Source organism: Bipolaris zeicola, assembly GCF_000523435.1.
Source record: "Bipolaris zeicola 26-R-13 unplaced genomic scaffold scaffold_185, whole genome shotgun sequence".
In the NCBI taxonomy this organism is placed as follows: Eukaryota; Fungi; Ascomycota; class Dothideomycetes; order Pleosporales; family Pleosporaceae; genus Bipolaris; species Bipolaris zeicola.
In genome coordinates this window covers 29,829-52,309 of record NW_006912234.1, presented here as the reverse complement: position 1 = coordinate 52,309, position 22,481 = coordinate 29,829, and the positions used below count along the sequence as shown (strand labels likewise).

The 22,481-nt window shown below is 52.0% G+C and overlaps 8 protein-coding genes across 8 annotated transcripts in view; 5 read left to right on the top strand and 3 right to left on the bottom strand.

Annotated features, from left to right (window-relative positions):
• Window positions 1-737: 737 nt before the first annotated feature.
• On the top strand, window positions 738-2,577 carry COCCADRAFT_29082 (uncharacterized protein; the record flags this gene model as incomplete). The annotated part of the gene is made up of 3 exons (XM_007717563.1): window positions 738-1,021; window positions 1,072-2,161; window positions 2,218-2,577. The coding sequence occupies 3 exons, from the start codon at window positions 738-740 to the stop codon at window positions 2,575-2,577; spliced, it is 1,734 nt and encodes a 577-aa protein (XP_007715753.1).
• A 432-nt stretch (window positions 2,578-3,009) lies between these two features.
• Window positions 3,010-3,765, top strand: COCCADRAFT_105223 (uncharacterized protein; the record flags this gene model as incomplete). The annotated part of the gene is made up of 2 exons (XM_007717575.1): window positions 3,010-3,243; window positions 3,319-3,765. The coding sequence occupies 2 exons, from the start codon at window positions 3,010-3,012 to the stop codon at window positions 3,763-3,765; spliced, it is 681 nt and encodes a 226-aa protein (XP_007715765.1).
• A 132-nt stretch (window positions 3,766-3,897) lies between these two features.
• Window positions 3,898-5,099, bottom strand: COCCADRAFT_105214 (uncharacterized protein; the record flags this gene model as incomplete). Its single annotated transcript, XM_007717574.1, has 2 exons — window positions 3,898-4,563; window positions 4,632-5,099. 2 exons carry the CDS (start codon window positions 5,097-5,099, stop codon window positions 3,898-3,900), a joined length of 1,134 nt encoding a protein of 377 aa, XP_007715764.1.
• An 856-nt stretch (window positions 5,100-5,955) lies between these two features.
• Window positions 5,956-10,317, bottom strand: COCCADRAFT_105198 (uncharacterized protein; the record flags this gene model as incomplete). The annotated part of the gene is made up of 4 exons (XM_007717573.1): window positions 5,956-8,957; window positions 9,021-9,912; window positions 10,052-10,094; window positions 10,196-10,317. 4 exons carry the CDS (start codon window positions 10,315-10,317, stop codon window positions 5,956-5,958), a joined length of 4,059 nt encoding a protein of 1,352 aa, XP_007715763.1.
• A 1,146-nt stretch (window positions 10,318-11,463) lies between these two features.
• Window positions 11,464-12,397, bottom strand: COCCADRAFT_29078 (uncharacterized protein; the record flags this gene model as incomplete). The annotated part of the gene is made up of 3 exons (XM_007717562.1): window positions 11,464-11,614; window positions 11,658-12,114; window positions 12,214-12,397. 3 exons carry the CDS (start codon window positions 12,395-12,397, stop codon window positions 11,464-11,466), a joined length of 792 nt encoding a protein of 263 aa, XP_007715752.1.
• Window positions 12,398-13,156: 759 nt separating this feature from the next.
• On the top strand, window positions 13,157-14,407 carry COCCADRAFT_7934 (uncharacterized protein; the record flags this gene model as incomplete). Its single annotated transcript, XM_007717560.1, has 1 exon — window positions 13,157-14,407. The coding sequence occupies one exon, from the start codon at window positions 13,157-13,159 to the stop codon at window positions 14,405-14,407; it is 1,251 nt and encodes a 416-aa protein (XP_007715750.1).
• Window positions 14,408-15,277: 870 nt separating this feature from the next.
• Window positions 15,278-17,265, top strand: COCCADRAFT_105195 (uncharacterized protein; the record flags this gene model as incomplete). The annotated part of the gene is made up of 3 exons (XM_007717572.1): window positions 15,278-15,557; window positions 15,618-16,895; window positions 16,994-17,265. 3 exons carry the CDS (start codon window positions 15,278-15,280, stop codon window positions 17,263-17,265), a joined length of 1,830 nt encoding a protein of 609 aa, XP_007715762.1.
• A 4,626-nt stretch (window positions 17,266-21,891) lies between these two features.
• The window catches only part of COCCADRAFT_29075 (uncharacterized protein), a gene marked incomplete at both ends in the record, with an annotated part of 1,012 nt that continues 422 nt past the window's right edge, over window positions 21,892-22,481 (top strand). The window contains one exon of the mRNA XM_007717561.1: window positions 21,892-22,461. Within this exon, the coding sequence (XP_007715751.1) occupies window positions 21,892-22,461 (570 nt within the window). The remainder of the gene's footprint in view (window positions 22,462-22,481) is intronic.

Sequence of the window (22,481 nt, the reverse complement as noted above, 5' to 3'; positions counted from 1 at the left end):
TACGTGAAGTTCGCGATGCCAAGAAAAAGTGGCACACTCGGTGATGTGGCACGCTCGGTGATAGAATACGTTAACTTCTAAATGAATTTTCATTAAAGATATGATAACTTCCCTCATGCCTGAGGTTCATTGAACTTTCTTATGCAAGGGCCGACAAAGTACATAAGATACGGTATGGGGCCCCACATGGGTTGGCCGAGGCACCCGTAGGAAAAGGTAACCCGCCAAAGACTTTAATTGCCGGATCGAGCACCCGAGATGCTGGCGCATACTTCGATCACTGGATCCCATCCAGTTAGATGGAGTCTCTCGATTAATCGGCAAAACTGTAGAGTTTTTGTCAAACACCAAGAGTAGCCTTGTGCAGTACGGGATGACAGCACCACCACAAGGCTATTACCGATGTTCAGATCATCACATGGTGGAATCAAGTTGGGCGCATTGATTTATATCGAACTGTTTCCATGAGTTTCAAGATCGCTGTCAAACGCGTACATCGATGCTTATCCTGTAGTGTCGTCCTACCAGCTATCCTGGAGGGTACAACGTCTGGTAGGTGGGGGCTCTCCGTTTTGCCGACGGGGCAGTACTCAAGGCGCGGAAAACCAACATATATAACTCATCTACAAATGACTATTTCGATACTCACATCAGATCACCAACCTTTCCTTCTTCTCCTTTGACTTCTTACCACCGCTGTTACACTCCAGTCCGACCTATACTGGCAATACAACGTAATGGCAACAAACGGCACTTCATCCACCTACTCGATCCCGCGCGAGGCACGAAGCCTACTCGACAACGGGATCTTGAAGAATCCCCTCATTGCTCCCAACCTTCCTCAAGAGATTGAAGAATGCGCAAAGACTATTAAATTTAAAGGCAACGATGCGCCTAGTTTAGCCATCAACTGGCGTTTCGCCGAAAGCATCTCTGCCTTGAAAGGCCTAGAAGCCGCCATGGTAAATGTCCTGCTAAAGAGAAAATACAACCTTGAGCCGCAGGAAGTCGAGATAGACACGTGAGTCTTGTGCGAACTTTCCATTCATACCACCACTGAACTCCCCAAAGCGACCACGCCCAACTCTTCTTCATGTCCGGCTTCCTTGCCGCCATCGACCCAGACGGCGAAAACATAAACTTTATCAGCAAACCCCTGTCAAAAAGCAACAGCGCATACGACAAATACTTCAAAGACTGCGACAAATACGACATGCTGCGGAATGCATACCGTACATCAGCCACAAACATCTATCGATGCAAGGACGGCCGCTACTTCCACACGCACGGCTCCATGAACCCAGATCACACACAAGATTATCTCGGCCTACCGCACGACATGGACGTCGCAACTCTCGAAGCCCCATGGGCCCCGTACGTCGAAAAGGTAGCACAGATAGACTCGCACGAGATGCAGCGTCTCGCATCCGACGTCTCCAAGCAAGCAGGCACCATCTGCTGGACCACCGAAGAATTCAAAAACAGCGAGCACGGCAAGGCAAACGCGCACGTCGGCCTCTTCGAAATCCACAAGGTGGGAAATGCAAAGCAGCCGCCCTGCTGGTGGCCAGATAGTCCGGAAACGAGTCCTCAGCGTCCGCTGGCCGGACTCAAGGTCGTCGACTTGACGCGGATTATCGCTGCACCAGTTCTCACCAGTGGACTTGCTGAGCTTGGTGCATCCGTCATGCGTGTTACCGCTGAGCACCTAGCAGATATCTCGACACTGCATGTTAGTCTCAACTGGGGAAAATGGAATTCGCACCTTGATTTCCGCCGTGAAGAAGACCGTGAGAAGTTGCGTGCGCTGGTGCGCGAAGCAGATGTTGTGGTCCAGGGATATCGGCCCGGTGTCCTGGATAAGTACGGGTTCTCAGTTGAGGGCTTACTGGAGTTGACGAAGGAGCGGGAGAGGGGATTGATTGTTGTAAGGGAGAATTGCTATGGGTGGTATGGGCCCTGGGCGTATCGGAGCGGGTGGCAGCAGGTTTCTGATGCGTGCTGTGGTGTCTCGATGGAGTTTGGGCGCGCTATGGGGAATGATGAGCCTGTTACGCCGATTTTCCCCAACAGCGATTTTTGCACTGGTGTTGCGGGTGTGATTGCTGTGCTGAATGCGGTGCTGAAGCGAGGGGCTGAGGGTGGGTCGTATCAAGTTGATGTAAGTTTTTTTCTTTCTTCTTTCTCAATCGTGTGCTCAGAGGTTGATGTTTCCAGGTCGCGCTGAATTACTACTCCCAATGGCTCGTCAACAGCGTCGGCACGTACCCGAAAGATGTCTGGGAAGATGTCTGGACGCGCAATGGACGCCAGGTTTTCCGGCACTATCATAATATTCAGTATACGCTGATACATTATATGAAGATGATCCAGGCCAATTCCAGCACTATACTCTTCAATCCAGACTTTTTTGAAGTACGGCACTCGGGGGCTATTGGAAAGGATATAAAGGTTGTGAAACCGACTGCTCAGTGGAAGCAGGGCAAGGTGAAGTTGGGATTCAATGTGGGGGCAAGGGGAAATGGGGTGGATCAGCCGAGGTGGCCAAAGGACTTGATGACTGAGGTTGTAGCGTAGTGAGTCATCAACCTGTGAGGGATAGTGTGTAATTATGAATTGTTTGTGTTTTTCTCTATGAACACTTTTTTTTCAAAACAACTGATGAATTTCACAGAACTAAAGCAAAAACTTGAAAAAAAATGTTTTGGAGAAGTTCTGGAGAAGACGCAGTGAGACATAATACTGCGGTCTCATTTACATCCATCTCGCAATGACAACCACGATCAAATTTCAACCCGATGACAAAACATACTTCTTAACTTAACCTTGCATAGTCCCATAAAGATGACTACAAAGAGAAAAAAAGATTTCAATATTCCAAATCTTGACTCACACGCTCATACAAATAACACCCTCAACCCTTCCTTCACCACTCCCAAAACAATCTCATCTCCACCATCCCAACAACCTCGCAACCCTTTTCTCAGCCTCCCCAACCCCAACCCAACAATGCTCCCCTCCAAAATCTCCACCGACTGCCTAACCCTCCTCCGCCTCACAACCACCTCCCCATCGCACCCCCACCTCCACCTCTTCCACGAAAACTGGTCCAACCCCACCGCAACCGCGTGGTCCCTACGTGGTCCCACGCACTCGCTCTCCGAAAGCCGCGAGTGGATGCAAGAATCCCTCTCCCGCTTCGACAACTACTTCTACGCAGTCTTCGCACATACATCCCAGCATGTAGGTAATGGCGAGAAGGTATGGACCATGCGGGACGTCCGAGTTGAAGATGCGGCGGAAGAGGGAGGAGATGAGGAGGAACTAGGAGTGCATGTTGGAAGTGTGAGTTTGCGGCTTCAAGCAGATGGTCCTACCTTACCTCCTCCTCCTCCTCCCCGACAAACTGGTCCCCACGATCTCGAAGAGGAGAAGGAACGTGGAGAAGATGATTTACCACTTCGTGCACTGGGCTATGCCATGTTTCCTGAAGCATGGGGGAGGGGTTACGGGACTGAGGCGAATCGCGCCTTACTCGATGCATATTCCGCAGCCGTAGCAAGGCAGAGTGGGGGGAAAGGGAAGGGCTACGTGGAGGCAGCGGTGGATGACGAGAACGCAGGGAGTTTAGCTCTGATAAGGAAGCTGGGATTTGAATGTGTGGGGTGGAAGGAGAGTGAGAAGGTGTGGTTGAATGGGGGGTGGAGGGGGGGATATTGGGTGTATGGTCTCCACCTCCCACTTCCCTCTAGAATAAGCCATTAAGAAAACAACAACCAAAAAAAAAGGGGGGTGGGGTGGGGTGGGGGGATGGATATAATATCTACACTTCAAAAGAAAACCCCCACCTACCCAACAACATAACGAAAAAAAAGAGAAAGAGGAACAAAAGGGCATCTATTCCAACATCCTACTCTCCCCATTCCCCACCTCCGCAAACCTTACATCCCCCACCTCACCCTCGCCCCCAACCTCCCTAATCGCATCCTCAACCCTCCAAACCTTGCGCCGTAGGAACCAACTTACAAACCCTCCTCCCTTCTTAACCTCATCATGCGTGCCAACCCAATACTTAGCCTTTACCAATCTCTGTGCCAGAACCCCATTCTTCGCACCAAGATTCAATTGTTGAGCCGCACTAATCGAAACGTCGTGTAGCCCATGCAGGAAAGCGAGGGTATGCAGTGGTGGTTCAGCCGTAGCAATGGGTTCAAGGGCGGTATGCGGGATACCATGGGGGGTGTAAATGACGCATTCGGCAGCCTCACTAGTAGAGGAAGAAGAAGGGGAGGAAAAGTCTTGTTCGGCGCCGTCGCCGTTGATGCTGAGTGTAGATAGGCGTTTTCGGGGTGTGGAGCTGGAGAGGAAGGGGTGCGTGGAGAAGGTTATCAGGAGGGCGGAGTGGTAGAATAGGGCGTCGTTGGGGGCGGTGAGGCGGGAGATGGAGAGCCAGGAGGGGAGGGGTGGGAGACTGTAGTCGTGCCAGTCGGCGGTGGAGGGGAAGGTTGGGGTTGTGATTACGGTGCGGAAGTGGGACCAGGAGGAGATGAGTTTGGCGGCTTGCTGGGGTGGTATTAGCTTCTTTGGATTCATCACATGGGGTTGTTGTTTAAGAATGGAAAGTAATGTACCTCTGTTGCGAAGACAGGGACGTCGCCGTGGACTTCGAGGAGCGTTTCTTTGTGGCAGTGATCGGTGAATTCATGGCTGATGGCTACGCAGTCGATATAACTCTCTTCATCTTCTATGGCCTCTACTTTTCGCTTCCGGTTCTTGCCTGGTCTGAAGCCTCCGGCTAGAATCTCGACTTGTCGCGCTAGTTCCTCCACTTCAGATATGCTCTTTACCGCGCTCTCCGTCGCGTGCCATTGCTGGCTAAACCACTTTGCGACATCGCTTTGCCCGCCCACGAACCACGGATCGATCAGGATGTTGTAGTATATACGGGCGCCATGCTTGACTGCGTTTGCGGGACGGGGTATTTGAAGGAGCCAGGAGGTATCGGCGTTGAGGTGGTGGAGGATTGGGCGGCGCGTTGCGAGAGCGCGAACAACGGCGTCGCGGATCTCCAGGTGTAGTTGCGCCGAGGGCTCGTCCATGCTGTGAGGGGTCTTCTCTTCTGTCTGAGAAATATTTGCGCGCAAGGAATTTCAATGCGCTGGCGTTTGCGCACACTCAAGGCGGCATTTCGCGTGGACAAGGCTGTTAGAGATAGAGGTGGGAGGCTGGGGAAACGCTGTCCACGCGAGTGGTCCATGACGCGCGCACGGGTAGAGACGTCGACACACCCACAAAGGAGAAGTCAGAAGCACAGCATCTTAGATCATAGTTTTGAGATGGATGTCTTTACTTTCATCTCTCAAGTTAACACGACTGAAGTTTGGTCTTTGATTTGCCAGCGATGCTGTGATAATAAATGTATTGTACAAACGCTTCTTGTCTGAAATCAACCAATGACGTTGATAAAGTTCAAAAGCATATGGAATGTCTAAATCCGTCACAACAAACAAGAGCGAAACACACTATCAAACCAACATACAATCCAGGACGCTTGTAAATGAATTCAGAAAAAAGATGAACTTGATATATTACATATGACAATTAAGTCAATGGGGCCCTTATCATTGCTATTTCGCATTAACCACTCCTCTCATCCGTAATTGAACTCAACTAAACCAAGGGGTAAGGGGGCAAATAAAAACGCCGTGTCATGCAATGCTTAATTTCGATGGGCAAACGCAGGAATCCTTCTCTACAAAAACATTCGAATAAATCACTCGCTGGGATGTTGGGGAAAGGGCGCCAATTTTGGTAAGGGCATACGTATGGAAAGGGTGAAAACGTAACCTGTTAGTTCAGGATCGAAGGGTAATGTGGAAAAAAAGCCTAGATAGGCTCAAAAGTCTGCCTGACATGTACAACATGTACAGCAGGCTTGAAGTGAAGTTTTGTCGCTCAAGGGGAAGGAACCGACTCGGTGTACTTTGCAGCCATCTCTACTGCAATCTCAGGAGACTTGACAGCAAAGATAACCGACTGCAGTCCACCTTCCTTTGCAGGCTTCGTCGCCATGACCATCTTCTTGCTGGAGCCGGTGACAGTAGCTGGGAGTGAAGGCAGGATCTGATAGTTCAGAGGCGTAGCACCACTTGGGATGCGGACACGGACAGAGCACTTAGCAGTCTCCTTGTCCTTGAGAATCCAAAGCGGGCCCTTGGCAAGGTTAACCCAGGCCTTCTCTCCATCCTTGTCTACCTGGTGCTTGGCAAGGACGACATCAGTGTGGAAGACAATGTCATACGTGTTGAGCTCTTCTTCGGTGAGTTGGGAGAGGTCGATTTGTTCATGCTTTTCGCCATCTTCATCCTCTGCGGCCGAGGCTGCACTAACCTCGCCAGCTTCAGACAGGGGCGTGCCGGCACGTGAAGAGAAGACTGAAGAGCCGATGGAGTTGCCACCGGATGGTGCAAACAGTGATGAGCCACCGGTTGACGAGGCAAAGTTGAAAATGGAAGAAGGCGGTGGTTTCGCCGGCGTCGTCGATCCTTCACCCGGCGATGGCGTAGCAGGCTGGAACTGGAACTTAGGGGCATCCTTCTTCTCCGTAGCAGGAGCTTGTCCAAACTTGATAGGGCTACCAAACTTGAAAGTTTGATCGCCTGCAAATGTGTCCGACTTGGGCGGTGCGGTCTTGGATGCTGCATTAAAGTCGAAGAATTGGAAGGGCTTGTTGGTAGGCGTAGTAGTTCCGTTGGTCGCCGCTGTAGAGGAAATGCCGTTGTTCTCCTTCTCAGACTCGGAGTCGTTGTCACGGGTGATCCTGGCAAGAAGGCTTCCCTTGGTGCTAGTATTTGGCTGCTTTTGCTCCTGCGCCCCATCCGACTCTGCCTCAGATTCTCCGAAATTGACTCTCGGGGTGGCTGGCTCTACCGACCCTGCAATCTCTTGTTGCTCGGCGTCATCTTCGTCGGATTCATCCTGGTTGTTCGAGGAAGGGCCCGAAGAGAGATGACCGAAGATGTTGGAAGACGGAGCTGGAGAGGCGGCCGGGGCATTGAAGACAGACTGGCTACCTGTGGATGGAGCAGGGCTAACATCCTTGGGAGTGAAACCGCCGGACGTAGATGTACCGCTTGTGGGCTTCAGCAGACCAGAGAAAGGGTTAGATTTCGGGGTGCTGCCTGATGGCTGTGCATCTGGCTTAGCCGAGGCGCCAAATGTGAATGTGGGGGTGGCAGCAGCCTTCTTCTTCTCTTCAGCACGGCGTTCCTCTTCAGCTTTGTCATACCTGGCAGACCATTGCTCTTCAGTTTCCTCGTCCGAATCGTAATCTTCTTCCATGGCCTTCTTCTTGCGCTCGGCAGCAAGCTCATCATATGTTTTTGCCGTCTTGGTAAACTGTGCCATAAAGCCACCTCCACCTCCCGAGGTACTGCCAAAATTAGGCTTGAACCCCGTCGAGCCGGAAGTGCTGCTGGGTGTGCCGCCGAATGTAGGCTTGAATCCGGACGAAGTGGATGAGTTGCTTGTACCGTTGGTGGCTGGTAGTGAAGGGGTGAAGCCAAAGCTAGTAGCGGGTGCATTTGCCTTGGCAGGTTCTTCACTGGACTTCTCAGCCGTCTTTGGTGCAAACAAATTTGTTGATGATGTAGATGGAGTGGAAGGTGTGGAAGGCTTGTTGCCAATTGCCTTGGCAAACATGTTCGATGTCGCCGTTGCTGGTGGGTTCAGCTTTGGAGTAGAAGCAGATGGTTGAGGTGTTGGGCTCGAAGGTGTCTCGGCTGGACGGGATCGCTTAATTGGAGAAGGATCACGGGCTTCGACGGTATCTTCGTCGGCCTTGCGCTTGGTGGACAGACTGGACTCAGTTCCAGTGACGCCCCGGCTAGCTGCACGTTGCTTTTTGGCGTTGTCAATCTTCTTCTTGATGTCGGTAGAATGCTGGTAGTGCCAGAGGGACACACTCGACCAGTCTGCCGAGGGAGGGAGAGTACTAATTTGCTGTCGGTACTTTCCGTTCAGAACTTGAAGTTGAGCAGTCAAGTCTGTGATTTGCTTCAACAGACTGTCGCCGCTCTGCGCGCGAACAACACCTGGAACAGACCATTCTTTAGGAACGTGTACCTTGGGAACCTTGGGCATCTCTGGTGTTTGCTGTGATTCGTTCGACAAGGTGGAGCTGCCGGTAAGGTTGGGCATGGCCGGTGCAGGAGAAGCTTGCGCAGGTTCCTTGGGAGTACTGAACAGATTTGGGCGATCTGTTGAGGGAGTTGAAAGGGAGGCAAACGGATTAGATTTTTCAGAAGAAGGAGATGCCGCAGCGGAAGCCTTTGGCGCCTCTGTTGAAGAAGTTGCAGACGGGGTGAAAGATGGGAAGCTGGACTGAGGCTTGCTGAACAGGTTGCTCGACTTGTTGACCTCGGGCTGGAATGTCTGGGAGAACAAACCGGAGCTTGTCTTTGGTTGAGCCGCGCTGAACAGTCCACCTTGTGACGTTTCTGTATCGGCGGTCTTTGCCGGCTGTGGGGTGCTGAAAGGCTGGAATAGACTCGATTTGGGCGCTTCAGGAGCCTTGAGTGTTGCCGAGCTTGAGTCCTTATCTTTGTCAGTTCCAAATAAGCTAAAACCAGAACTAGTGGCTGCTGGTGCAGCAGCTGGAGGTGTAGCTGGCTTTGCAAGCGACGCGAATGGGTTCGACTTGGGTGTCTCTGGTGCAGCAGTGGTGGTGGACTCCTCTGGCTTCTTAAGATTACCAAACAGATTTGCTGCAGGGGCTGGAGTCTTTTCTTGCGCCTGAGGCGTCTGCGATGTTGCTGCGAATCCTGGGAATGGAGTAGATGCACCCGCTGCAGTTGGAAGGTTTGCAAAGGGGTTGTCTGCAGGTGTGGAAGCCTTGGCGATTGGTGTAGCCGAAGTGGAAGCTCCGAATAAACCAGTAGATGGTGCCGAGGATGTCGCTCCGTCCGTCTTCTGAGCCGACGCGCCAAAGTTGAACAAACCTGATCCAGAAGCCGTAGCACTTGGCGTGCTCTGTGCACCTGTGTTTAGACCCCCGAAGATATTGTTTTGCTTGGGTGTCTCCGTAGCAGTATCAGTCTTTTGCGCGTTTGAACCAAATCCACCAAACATGCTAGTCTGGGATGCAGCTGGCTCTTTGGGGGCTTGTTCCTTTTGTGCATTCGCGCCGAAACCGCTGAAAATGCTATTTTGGGCTGGTGGCGCCGTCTGGGTAGAGTTGCTGAAGCCACTGAAAATGCCGCTCGTTGCTGGCGTACTTGTAGTGTTCTGAGCCGATGAACTGGTAGCACCAAAGGTGAATGGTGTTGAGGCTGGAGCAGTGGTTGTTGGAGCGTTTGCAGCGCCGCTGGTAGTGCCAAACAGGCCGCCCGAAGGTGCAGCACTCGAGGTACCGAACATGCCACCAGAGGGCGCGGCGCTTGATGTACCGAAAATACTGGTGGATGGGGCTGCACTTGATGTGCTGCTCTGTGCTAATCCGCCAAAAGGATTGCTTTGTGCTTGTGAGTTGCCAAATATTGATCCTCCGAACGCGGGTGCGGGCGCAGGCGTGCTGCCGTTTGTCGCAGGTGCCGAGTTCGCAGTCGCAAATGGGTTGGAACCTCCTGCCGTGAAGTTGAAACCCGCGGATGAAGGCGGCTGAGGATTGAAGCCTGTGCCTGTTCCTGAATTGCTGCCTCCAAATGCTGGAAAGGATGAACTGGAAAAGGTAGTACTTGGGGCGGCGGGCTGTGCAGGTGGAAAACTGCTGGTCGCGCTAGCGCCACCGAAAGCATTGTTTCCTCCAAAACCCCCAAAGGCATTCGCGCCGCCGTTCGCAGGAGCAGGTGCCGAGGCGCCGAAGTTGAAGCCATTCTGTTGTGGTGCGCCAAAGTTTGCGCTCTGTGATAGACCCTTTGCGCGTGTATTAGCGAATGTCATCTTTCTGCTATGTGTTTCGCGCCGTCTCGCGGCATTAAGTCGCTTTGCCAACATGCTTGCGCAGCGGTATGAACGGGGAGCGGAGGCTTGAAATAGACGTCGAAATACTCACGGAAGAGGCGCCTGCTGGTCGTCGGGCTTTCGCGGTTTTGATTCTATTGGAAAAAAGCGTCAGCTTATCATATACAAAGCGCATCATCGCGACACAGACTCGTAGGAAAGTCGTGAAATGCATGCCGGGAGATGAATATCTTACTTTCGTGCGGCGAGCTGGGCTGCCGTTGCCCGCTGAGGGACATCTGCGGGTTCGTCGCGCTCTTCGTATGGACGCTCAGGCTTACCCTGGCCGAAGATGTTGCCCCTCTTATTGGTCGACATGGTCGCGATCACTTGGGGACAGAAAGTGATGGTTGCGGTCGGAATGGGGTTTGGGCTACAACTCCATGAGACGCGTGTGGTGGGTAGCGCAGGTTTTGGGATAGGATGTTTTTGGTGTTCCCTGCGACCCGTGCTCGACGTCAGGGAGGCCTTAGTCAGCCGCCTAGCAACGAGACTTTATTGACTGCTAGCGCAGGAGCCCCTTGTCCGCGAAAGAAAAAAAAACAGACACTGCCACGCTTGTCCATCGGAGAAATGTAGGGCCTCGCTTGAGCGTTCATCGACATTGCTGACATTGCTTTTTCTTTGACAAGCGAACGATGCAGCATGGACTCGAGGCTAAAATTTTGCAAAATCGGTTGAGCAATGTTTTAATCAATGCTAAATTGTAGTGCAGACATGTCCAGCCCCAACATGCGCAGCGGGGTCAGCACATGCTTTGATGCTATTATTATAACCAAAGTTTCGACACAGCTCTTGGAAGGCGCTCTTAGTTTGCTCTTCAGCTCAGCGCGATAATAGAGTTGGTTGACAGAGGATACTAGGGCGATGGGTGTTCCAAAAAAGACGCATCGTGTTTCGTTAGTCATTATGGCGTCATCCGGTCAGAACGATGTCCTGATCCTTGTGTCTACCTACACTGGCCCACTGCAGCAATCATAGTGATGCGTTCTGCACACGCTCAAACTCAACAGCACCGGGGTTGCGTTGGTGTCGTCATCGGGACCCTGTTCTTCCATGGTGTTCCCTGGCATAGGTCATGGTTGCTTCAGGACACCCCACCACCACGCGAGCAAATAGTCGCGAATACTTGCGAATAACGTCACGTGTTAGTCGCAACAGAATACCAGCTTTCAGAATCCCAATTCCCAACGCGAACTAGAGGCCGCAACGATCTACAAGCTGCCGTTCAGCCGGTACTGTGTTTTGATACTAAGGGAAGCGCCATTTCGGTTTCGGAGGCTATACTTGCACCACGCCTACCTACCTGCACTGCCCAAGTCTACAAACAGCTCGTTAGCTGCAGAGGAGCTAGCACATGTTGTTGCGGAGTTTCAGGCCGTTTAATGTCCGCGGCGAGATACGGCCATATCTACTTGAGTACATGGGCCGTGGGGGGGTAATCAAAGAGAAACTTGCTCAAGTCTAGGCCTGCGGGCAGAGAGCCTCATCGTGTGCAGAAGCAATAGTTGGCGTAGCAACAAAATGTGTTCGGCTCCCGTAGACATGTGCTGCGGGGTACTGTCTCACCAAGCGGCGGTCCTGGTCCAGACGCGTCAGAAGTGGTTCTCTGCGGCTGTGGCAGTGGTTAAGAGGCGTGATATTGATTGGGTGCGCACTGTTGGACAAGAGGCAGTGTGGGGTATCGAGAAGCGTGTTTCAGGAGGCAGAGGGTGGATTGATGGCGATTGCAATTGCAACCTGGTCTGTCTGCATCGGCTGGTTGTAGGGTGGGTAGTGGACCGGACAGACGTGAGTCGGTGTGCCGTGTGCTCGGCAAGGAAGACGTGGGAGCCCCTCTCCGCGTGGGGACGGGTTTTGTTGAGGATGCCGGCGGGAGGCATAGTGTGGTATGGTATGCTAGTAGTAGAGGGGTTGAGGGCGAGGGTGGCTTGGACAGGGTCAGCCTTGGGTAGGAATGGCGGGGTAAGGCGAGATCATGCGCCGCAGAGATAACACAGAGCTGATGAATCCGTTTCTCAGCACCCTGCGCGCTGCGGAAGGGTTCATGTCCGAGGGCGATGGGCATGACGGCGAGTCGGGTGGGAGCATCGGCATCAGGCCAAGTCGCGGCGTCTAAGCGATGCATACGAGGCAATGGGGCGTATTGTATCTACAGCTGGGCATCTGACGTCTCATGATTACGCGCGGTTCAGCACCACGACTACTACTTACGCAGCCTGGTGTTGACCATGATGCTGTGCCACGCAGCTGCGCAGGCTGGGAGCTGGGCAGGCGTCGCGGCGGAGAGGCGGAGATGCGGGCTCGGGGGCAAAAGAGGAGGCGGGCGGCGCGTATTGCTATGCTCTCTGGTGTGCGAGCGGTGAGGATTGGATGGATGCCACAGCCACTGGGCCATGGTCGTGAGGGTGACTGTATCTCTGCGGCTTATCGAACGGCGACTCCGCTCCAGCCGGCCTGCTTGTTGCATCCCTCCATCCATCCATCCATCCCTCCATCCCACAGCCGGCGCCACTCTGACCTTGCTTGACCTTGCCTTGTGCTCGCACCCGTCCCGCGCATTGCATTTAAGCACCGGACGCCCCCATGACGGCGCGCGTGCTGAGTGGTGATGGTCGATCTCATCACTGGCGGCACCGTCATCGATCCCCGTTGCTTGTGGCCTAGCCGCGTCCCGGACTCAGTGGGCATATCTGCTTCCACTTCCATCCCATAGCATTACTAGTACAAGGCGCTCGGGGCCGAGGCAGCGCTCGAGGCAGTCCAGCATCCCAGCGGGCCCGCCAGCCAGGAGACGTCTAACGGCCTGGCAAACCATCCAGCCTGCCTGCCTGGGTGAATGCGCCATCGACCCGCGTCTGCTGCTGCTGCTACTTACTACCTTGGAATTGCCCCGGATTCATTCCCACCGTTCCCGCCCTCCCACCCTGGGCCCGACACCGTCGTTTCGTCACTCATCCATAACCCTCTTCCCTTCCTGCCCGCCACGGAACCATTCGGAACACTTTCGTCTTCCAACTTGGCTTGGTGATGCCACACCCTTTAACTGCTCCCAGCCTGCTGTTGCCCATAACCCCAAAACACCCTATAACCCGCCTACACTGACATGCTTCGATAACACCCGCGACCGCCTCCCTCTCACCGTCTCTCGCCAACCATGTCCGCCAGGCATGCGCGTCTGCACAAACGCGGCCATTCGGCCTCGGCCGCACCCAGCTCCCTTAGTCCCGTCGCCGACTATGGTGCCTTCACCTTTGACCGCTCAAACACGCCAAACGTCTACGAAGAGTCCTGGATCGAACCTCAACGCCCCATGCCTGCTGCTGCCTCTGCCCACCCGCTCAAGATCAAGCCCTACCTGCGCAAGCTCTCTTCCAAGGAAACCAGCGGTCTGGATCTTTCGCGACCTGCTGCTGAAAACGACTTGACGGGGCTGGGCATCCTAGAGTACGGCGCCTACTCGCGTTCCATATCAGAAGTCAACTTCACGCCCGTCAACCCTCGCAACCGACACAGCCGTTCCACCTCCAATCAATCACAGTACTCGGCTTCCTCAGGCCCCCGACCGACTCCTTTGCCTTCCATTCGCCAAACACCTCAACTCTTCTCACCGCCAATAGCAGGCTCATCGCCCTCGTCCATCCTAGGAAGCGAGCTTGAGGGCGATGATATCATGTCTGACGACGAAGTTCGTTTGAAACAGAATTCGTATGATCCCACACGTCGATCTGGGTCCATGTCCTCGGCACAGGGAACATCCCTTCGCCTCCACACCAACAACTCATCCACTCGCCTTGCTGCCACCTACTCCCAATCCACAGCTTCGCTCACTTCCCCCACCGGCCCGCCAAGGGCACGGGGTGACACGCTCAAATCCATTGACACAACCACATCACCCAGCTCCCGCACCTCGTTTGACCAGGCTTACCGCTTCATACGTGGCGGTCGCGACTCGCCTGTGGATCCCGCGTCAAGAGCTGCATCCATCCGCGCTGCACGACAAAAGTTTGAGCAAGAGCAACGAGCCAAGGAGCTAAAATACGAAAAGGATGCACACAAGCAGCAGGAACGTGACTACCGGAAGCAGCTTAAGAAAGAAGACTTGCAGCGGCGCAAGTCCGAGACTCTGGACCGCAACGAAATGAACCGTACGCGCACCACATCCGACGAAAGCGAAAAGACACCTAGACCCTCTGTTGGCGGCCGACCCTCGATAGGCGGGCGTCAATACTCGGATCACCGACAGGCTCACTCGCACTCGTTGCCCAAGCTCGTAACTACCGTTGACCCGGAAAAGGCGGCCATGAGCGCCGTACCAAAAGTCAGCAAGAGCCGTGCTATCAAAGGAAGATGGCTCAGATTTGTTACCTGGCTCAAAACGAGGCTGCTTCGCCTATCGGGCAAATAGGGGGCTGTTCCAGGTCATCTACTTGCATGCAGTGCCACGCATATATGCAGCTAGCGTTGCCTTACTGTGTGGGCCTCCACCTGGCACCGCCTACTCACCGACACTCCATCACCTCAGTGCACACGGCCACCGACGGCACCCTGGAAATCACACGCGGTGTGCACTTTGCTTTTTTATACCCCATCTTCAGTTATACATATATTTTTTTACATTTTTCCTTCTTTAGCACGGCGTAACGATTACGGCCTTTGACGACATATGCCCCCACCAACACCCATGCTGCATATCTCGCGGGCATTGTTAGGGACTCATTCTTTTGGCAGGCGCATTAGCAAGGTCTGGCTCCAAAGGAACCACCTCCTCATTTTTTGCATATCTTTATCCTACACAGGCGTTGGAAGCTTTGACAAGCACTCGTTGAATCACTGCATGCCTGGCGGCACAGCAGGTTAGATTAAGTTTGGAGTTTGGGTTGTTTATTTGTTTCTAGTCTGGATAACTCGCTCTGGCTTCGGTCATTGAGCTCGCAATTGCATTCTGTTTGCTCTCCATGTGTTTGTCTCGTCTGCAAGTGACAATGACCAGTGCGTTTGCTTCAAACTGGAGGCTGCACCGTGACGTTTGTGTATTCTAATCAAAACAAAGTTTCATGCAAAACAAAACATGCATCAGCTTCTCCACGTCGACATGGATGAGATCATCGGTTATGGTGACAGGCTGCCTGCATGAACAGGGATCTGCAGCATCGGAGGCGGACTTAAGCTTGTCTTGGCACCGCTGTCATCATCCGACGCTTGAGACTCGCCATCGCGTTCCCCGCACCCGTTTCCCCGACAGCCCCGACATGAAACCACTTTCTTCATAACCGCAATGCCTCTACGAAGCCTGCCGCGCGGCTCAATCGCGCTGAGAAGTGCGCGTCCGAATGCGATATGGAGGCAATGCGGAGCAAGCGCGCGTGTGGGCGCAATGGCGCAAAGACGATGGGCGAGCGATGACAAGAAATTGGGAAAGGATGAAGAGAGGCCTTTCTACCTCCAACTAAACGAGAGCATCTACGAGCGTGTACAAAAGGAAAAGGCCGAGCAGATTAGGATTCAGTCGCTGCAGCAAAGAACAGCACGGGGTCAATTCTTTGCGACCGTCTTCGGTATTGAGCCATTGCATTTTTTTTTTGAACACTGGACTGAACTGACTTGGAAAAAAACAGCATGTCTCCTTACCGCAAGCATAGGCTACTACTACGGCCAATTGATACCACCCAAGCCAGACACGAGCTCTACCGCACCACTCGAGACCTTTGTTCCTCCCAAGCACAATATTTCAGAGGCAAACATGGAGGCGGCCTGGACCGACTTCCGCGACATTGTAGGAAAGGAAAACATCACACTGGACAGGCATGATCTCGAATCGCACAGCGGTTCATCGTGGTCTTCACATCCCTCTTCACCAGGAGATGTGCCGTTTTGCGTTGTGAAGCCAGGAAACACTCAGGAAGTCAGTGCCATCATGAAGGTCTGCCACGAGCGAAAAATTCCCGTCACACCATACAGTGGAGGAACAAGTCTGGAGGGGCATTTTGCCGCAACAAAAGGAGGAATTTGCATCGATTTCAGTCGCATGGATAAAATCGTAAACCTACACAAGGAAGATCTGGATGTGGTTGTTCAGCCCGCCGTCGGATGGGAGCACCTCAACGAGGAGCTCGCCAAGGACGGCTTTTTCTTTCCACCCGACCCAGGTCCAGGCGCAATGATTGGTGGTATGGTTGGCACAGGTTGTTCAGGTACCAACGCATATCGCTATGGCACGATGAAAGATTGGGTCGTGTCGCTCACCGTTGTGTTGGCTGACGGAACAATCATCAAGACCCGGCAACGACCACGAAAGTCTTCGGCAGGCTATGATCTTACGCGCATGTTTGTCGGAAGCGAGGGTACCTTGGGTCTAGTCACAGAAGCTACTCTGAAAATCATTCCCAAGCCCCAGCACACCAGTGTAGCCGTATGTGCCTTCCCATCTATCCGCGCCGCAGCAGAATGTGTCTTCAAAGTCGTCGGCGCATCCGTTCCCATCGCCGCCATTGAGATCCTAGACGAAGTCCAGATGCAATGCATCAACGACGCTGGCCAAACGGCAAAAACATGGAAAAACGCACCCACGCTCTTCTTCAAGTTTGCCGGTACCCAAAGCGCCGTCAAAGAACAAATCGCCCAAGTCCAAGCCTTCGCCAAGAAGTCTGGTTCTGTAAGCTTTGAATTTGCCAAATCTGAGCAAGAAAAAGAGGAGCTCTGGCAGGCTCGAAAAGAAGCCCTATGGAGCGTCATGGCAAAGGGAAAAGGCGACCCCAACATCGCCGTCTGGACCACCGACGTTGCAGTCCCTATTTCCAAACTCCCGCAAATCATTGAAGAATCCAAGCAGAAAATTACTGAGAGTGGATTGCTGGCTAGTATCGTCGGTCATGTCGGTGACGGAAATTTCCACTGTAAGTTTTTTTCCCCTCCCTTTCCCTCTCCCTTTATTTCCCACTTCTTCTTCTTCTTCTTCTTTTCTAACACACGTGTGTTTTTTTTAAAAAAAAAGCTATCATCCTATACGACCGCACCCGCGACTTCAACAAAGCGTCGCATCTCGTCCACGAAATGGTGAAACGCGCTATCGAGCTTGAAGGTACGGCAACGGGCGAACATGGTGTCGGCATTGTCAAACGCGATTATCTACCCCATGAGTTGGGTACTGAGACCGTGGATGCTATGAGACAGCTTAAGAAGGCGTTTGATCCCTTGTGTCTTTTGAATTGCGATAAGGTTGTGAGGGCGGCGAAGCCGGGGGGAGGGGAGGTGGCGGAGTGGTAAGGGGGTGTGTAGATGGATGTAGAATGGAAGTGGATGAGAGACTATTCTTTCTCCTCTTTTCTTGGCCCATTTTATATATATATAAAGTCATGTGATAATGCTCCCTGTCTCTCTCTTTGCTATTAAATGTTCTGTCAAAACGGTAAAAGTGCTTCCCTTATTCAATTCTGTTTTTTTTTTTTGGTTTTTCACCTTTCCGCCTATTATATCTGTTTTGCTTCCGCCATTCATCGTTTCGCTTTGTTTTGTTTTTTCTCAACTTCTTTTCATGTACAGAGTTGGAATGAGAAAACAAATTCCGTGGGTAGACTGGTATAAACGGATCCTACTTTTCAGGGTTTCTTTGGAGGGAGAGGGGGGAGGGGGGTTACTGGTGCTGATTCAAGTATCTGACGTGCAGAGAATTTTTAGTGTGAGTGAGGGTTGGGGGGAGGGGGGTAGATACTGGGGAGTAAGAGCGGGGTAGTGTAGAGTGGTGTGTGGTATGGATGGGGGGTGGGAGGGGTCTGATGTGCGATCGGGGAAATGCTGGATTTAGACATGGATTTTACAATTTCCACGTTGTAGGATGGTGATAATTATGCTGCGTCACTATTCAACACGCGTTTTTAGAGAATTAGGCTGAGGAAAGTATGTGGTATTCCAATACAAAGACGAGATTTGCATACTGATCGAGGGTCTTTTTTTTGTCTTATACGGAGCGTCTTGCTGGTATAGATGTTTACTATGCGACTATCATATTCGATGACGGTGTCGAGGAATTGCATCTGGATAACAAGTTCTTTCTTGATAATTACCGCAACGAGTGTACATGTTCAGATGAGAAACGCAGTACGCGCCCATTACTAGACAAGAATTTTTTTTCTCACTAAGAAGGTGAGAAACTTTGGGTTGTCGATTCAAAAATATATGTACTTCTCAATCTATTCTCGAGGCTATGGACGATGTTGTCACTCCCGATTCACTGGACGAAAAATTCTGCTGATTGGATACCATGAAGTAATACAATTTCTGTATTGTTTATTCTATCTCACAAATCCCTTATTCATCTAATCGCATTGTCTCATTGCTTTTCAACGATCACAAAGAACACGTCATCTTGGACCATTGTACTGACGTCGAGCAGCCACACATAAGCCCACCTTCCAAGCTCTACTGCTATCGACGCCAACACGCAACATCGCACCGGATAAACGGCTCTTGATTAGCCATTCCGTACGAACAAAGTGGAGAATCGCATGATTGTTGGGCGCGCCCTGAAAAAAGCCACTCAATACTAAATATGGCGCTACACCACGCAGCTCAGCCGCCCACGTCACTCCCCCATATTTCACAGTTGCCACAGGCAAATCAACTAGGGAATCCACTACACCAACGACATGGGTCTTGTCGTGTTTACTCAAACGATACATAGACCTCGGTTGCTTAGTAACTCCAGCGGGAGAGGTGCAGACCCACCTTCTATTGAACATCGGCGTTGGAGTAGTATCGGCGAAGTAATAGTGTACCATACTTTACTTAGTGATGCCATCTATGCAGATGACTGTTTCTTCTGTTTCATAGGCTGTGAGCGTTGTGGAGGTGTTCAGCCACCAGGACCACGTCGCGATGAGCTCTGTAGATCTTCGTGACGTGGAAAACTGGCCTGGATTCGATATTTACTAATGCGAATTCGCATATATCGCCTGATCCAGCGCTTTACATTGCTTCAGAAGGAAAGTTTTCTCCGGCCCTAACGATATTGGGACGACGGTGGTGCTGATGCGATGCGCTTGCTGTGTTTGAGGGGAGGTTGGTCGTATTCGACTTTACATATTCTAAATTGCGAATATGAGGTCTACATGAGGCGGTGCGGTTGCGTAGGGTGGTGGGGCAGGAATTTGGTGCGCATTTACTAGATTCTGATGCTTCGAGATTGGTAATGAATTTGAAGTTGGTGGTTGAGACAATGGTGGAACGTATTTGTAATGGTATCGACGGGTGGGTGTAACGTCAGTAGTCGCACAAGACCTACATTAATGTCTTCCTAGATATTAGTTACTCCCTCATTGAAAACAGATAGCATGTGGTGTCTGTTCAAAGTGTACAAGACTCAAAATCCACAGTCTCAAAAAATCAAGCATGGAGACGAAACTGAACAGTGAATGGTTGTTGCAATGACGGGTCTTACCAGCCTCCTTTCCAAGCTCACAACACGCATAGCGGAATTCGCCCTATTTCATAGCGCAATCAAACCAAAAGAATTGCGTGGTCGAACCCAAAAAAAGAAACTTTTCTTTTGGCCGGATGGTTGAGGGCTGTGTGGTTCGCTACCAGACTAACTGCCGATGGTAAGTGCAATAATAGCGTGGGAGCGCACACGGGCTCGGCCCGTTTGGTAAACCTTGACAGGGGAAGTGAGCAAAGCTCATTGTGCAGGCCGTGACATAAAGATCCAGAGCTATCATCTCATCTCCTATCTTATACACATGTGTACATGTTTGTATTGCCGTGCAGTTACCCCGATGTGCTTCGGGCATTTGAGCGTACAGCAATAGCCCGAGCAGACCAGTCTCGGCTCGAGATGTACTTCGTGGCACGAGCGAGTGAAACGATTCTGGAAAGATACCCGCTCTGGACCCTTCGGTGCTATTACTTGCATGGGCGGCAGGTACTATGTACTTGTGTACTCACTCGCTCTCATAATGATTGAAAGCCAGTCACGCCATTCACACTATGACGCAACAATATTGATGTCAGCCACTTCTATCTCTCGAAAAAGAAAAGTTGTGCCAAAATTGTTCGCGCATCGTGTTTAGCGTGTTGTTCATCGGCTTGTTATGCGTGATCGGCTGATGTCAGCTATGCCCAATGCGCGCGTATCCCCTGAATACATACGCTTGGGGTCTCATGTTGGACGGATTACGAATACAGCCAAAAATCGTATGTCTCTACAATATGGTCGAGACAATTCTTAATGCACTACAGAATGGGGTACCCTTACCCAGTGTCAGTAGCACGTGAGATGTGAAGGTCACTGTGGAAGTATCCACTTCTGCATGCAAGAAAGAATTAGCATAACAGTTTTTGCAACGCCACACAATAAACTTTAGGAAAATCAGTGATGCGTTAAGAAAGCGCGGTGAGGACCCGTGTGTATGGTAAGTTCCCAGATGAATACCAGTGGAAATGTAGTGATAACCACCGATAGTCGATCGATGGATCTTGAACTTCAACAAGTTCTCGAGATCCAGGGATGCTGTGCCAGATGATTACAGTAATTACAACAGTTCGTATAGAATGGGAGGACACGCTCCTTCTGGGGCTTCGCAGGCATGCGATCTTGGTGACGAACCTGCTGTCTATGCGATCACTATCCTTCTTTAGTCCTTTGTAACAAGCTTAAAGACGACAAGCATCATGCAGGTTATTGGGGAGCAAAAAGAGCAGGATTGCGTTCCCCAGCCTTGATGCTGATGTCGGTGGCTGGTGGGCTGTTAGATTGAGGCTTCGTGTATCTCCAATGTATTTTTACCACTGCTCGTCCTATTGGATAATCGGAGTTCAATACGAAGAGTAAAGTGGGTAGGCCTGCTAACCAGGTTATGGGTCTCGCCAAACCTCTTTGTAGCGCATATGGCCCTTGTAGCTGCATAGAAATGCATCGAACCCTGTGAATGTAACGCTTTGACTGTTCGCTATGTAAGGCTGTGGTACTAAAGCTACAGTGCATGCACACGAGGGCGACATGTTGACGTGTACCCGTCCCTGTGTGAGTATCATAGCTAGATGTTCTTGACAGCGGCTCCCTGCTCGTTTTTCCGTGCAAATTTCCCAGTCTCCTTACTGTGTAGGATGAGTTCTCGTAACTGCAGGTAAGCATTGCGGCGTCGCGCACAACAGACAAAAACTTGTCGACTAGGACATGGCAAAGAAGCTTAATGCAAGCCCACCGAGACGCAAACGCTATCAAGTGCCGGATTTGGGATAGCAGAGCCAAAGGGAGAATAGTGTTCCGGTGCAGTGGAGTAACCAAGTGGATAAGCACGGTGGATCTTCAGGAACTCGGCGTGGTCTTACTCATCATCCTCTGGCCATTGGCGAATCTTGTAGCATGAGCGTTGCCCCTTGAGCTGGATTGGGTGACATCGTTGGGTTTGGGTTCTGACGGCACCTGCAGCCATGTGTCGGCCGAGTATACGCTCCGAAAAGGGACTAGCGCGATATTAAAATAGACTTCCGCCGTTGCCAATGCCGTTAGCGTGATCATCGTCGAAAGGTAGGGCTGTATGCTCAACCATGCAACCTTGTTGCTGACGTTACTCTTTGGGATGTGCACACTATCGACTGTCGTATCCCAGCTTCATGGCTCGCGTGCAGAGCATGCCAGCTGCCACTTCACGTGGGAGGAGCAAATACTACCGTTCCGACGTCAGCCCTTAGCCATGCACAGATGTGTTGCGGTATATAACTTTCATCCCATCTCCTCTACCATACCTCACCACTATCGCTCACCTTCGCTTTAATCGTCTTTCCAGACTGACACTCGCTCTAGTGATCATCTCTAGAAACTCTTAATACTTAATTTTTCAATCCCCAAATCCCATACAACAATCACCCAGTAGTAGAGTCAACAAACAAGTCAAGATGCGTTACTCCCTTGTTGCTGCCGCCATTGTCGGCTCAACAATGGCAGCCCCGAAATACTACGAGGCACTCCCATCCGGCTACAGCAGCATTCCCTCTTACCCTGCCTCGCCGCCACCGCCCTATCCCACATCTACTCCATGTGATGAAGAGGCAACGCCCACGCCCACGCCCAGCACCCCAGCTGGCGCAGTCTCGACTCCTGGCTCGAGTGCCCCAGTCTACCCGGCCTCAAGCTTCCCAGTCTACCCGGCCTCAAGCTTCCCAGTCTACCCGGCCTCGAGCCTCCCTCCCTCTGCGGAGTCGAGTGCCCCAGTTTACCCAGCCTCAAGCTTCCCAGTCTATCCAGCTTCGAGCCTCCCTCCCTCTGCGGAGTCGAGCTACCCAGCCTACCCTGCCTCGAGCTACCCGGCCTATCCAGCTTCGAGCCTTCCTCCCTCTGCGGAGTCAAGTTACCCAGCCTACCCGGCCTCGAGCTACCCGGCCTACCCAGCTTCGAGCTACCCAGCTCAGAACAGCTCGAGCACTCCAGCTGCCGCTATCTCAACTCCCGCCTCAAGCATCCCAGTGGTCTCATCAAGCACCATTGA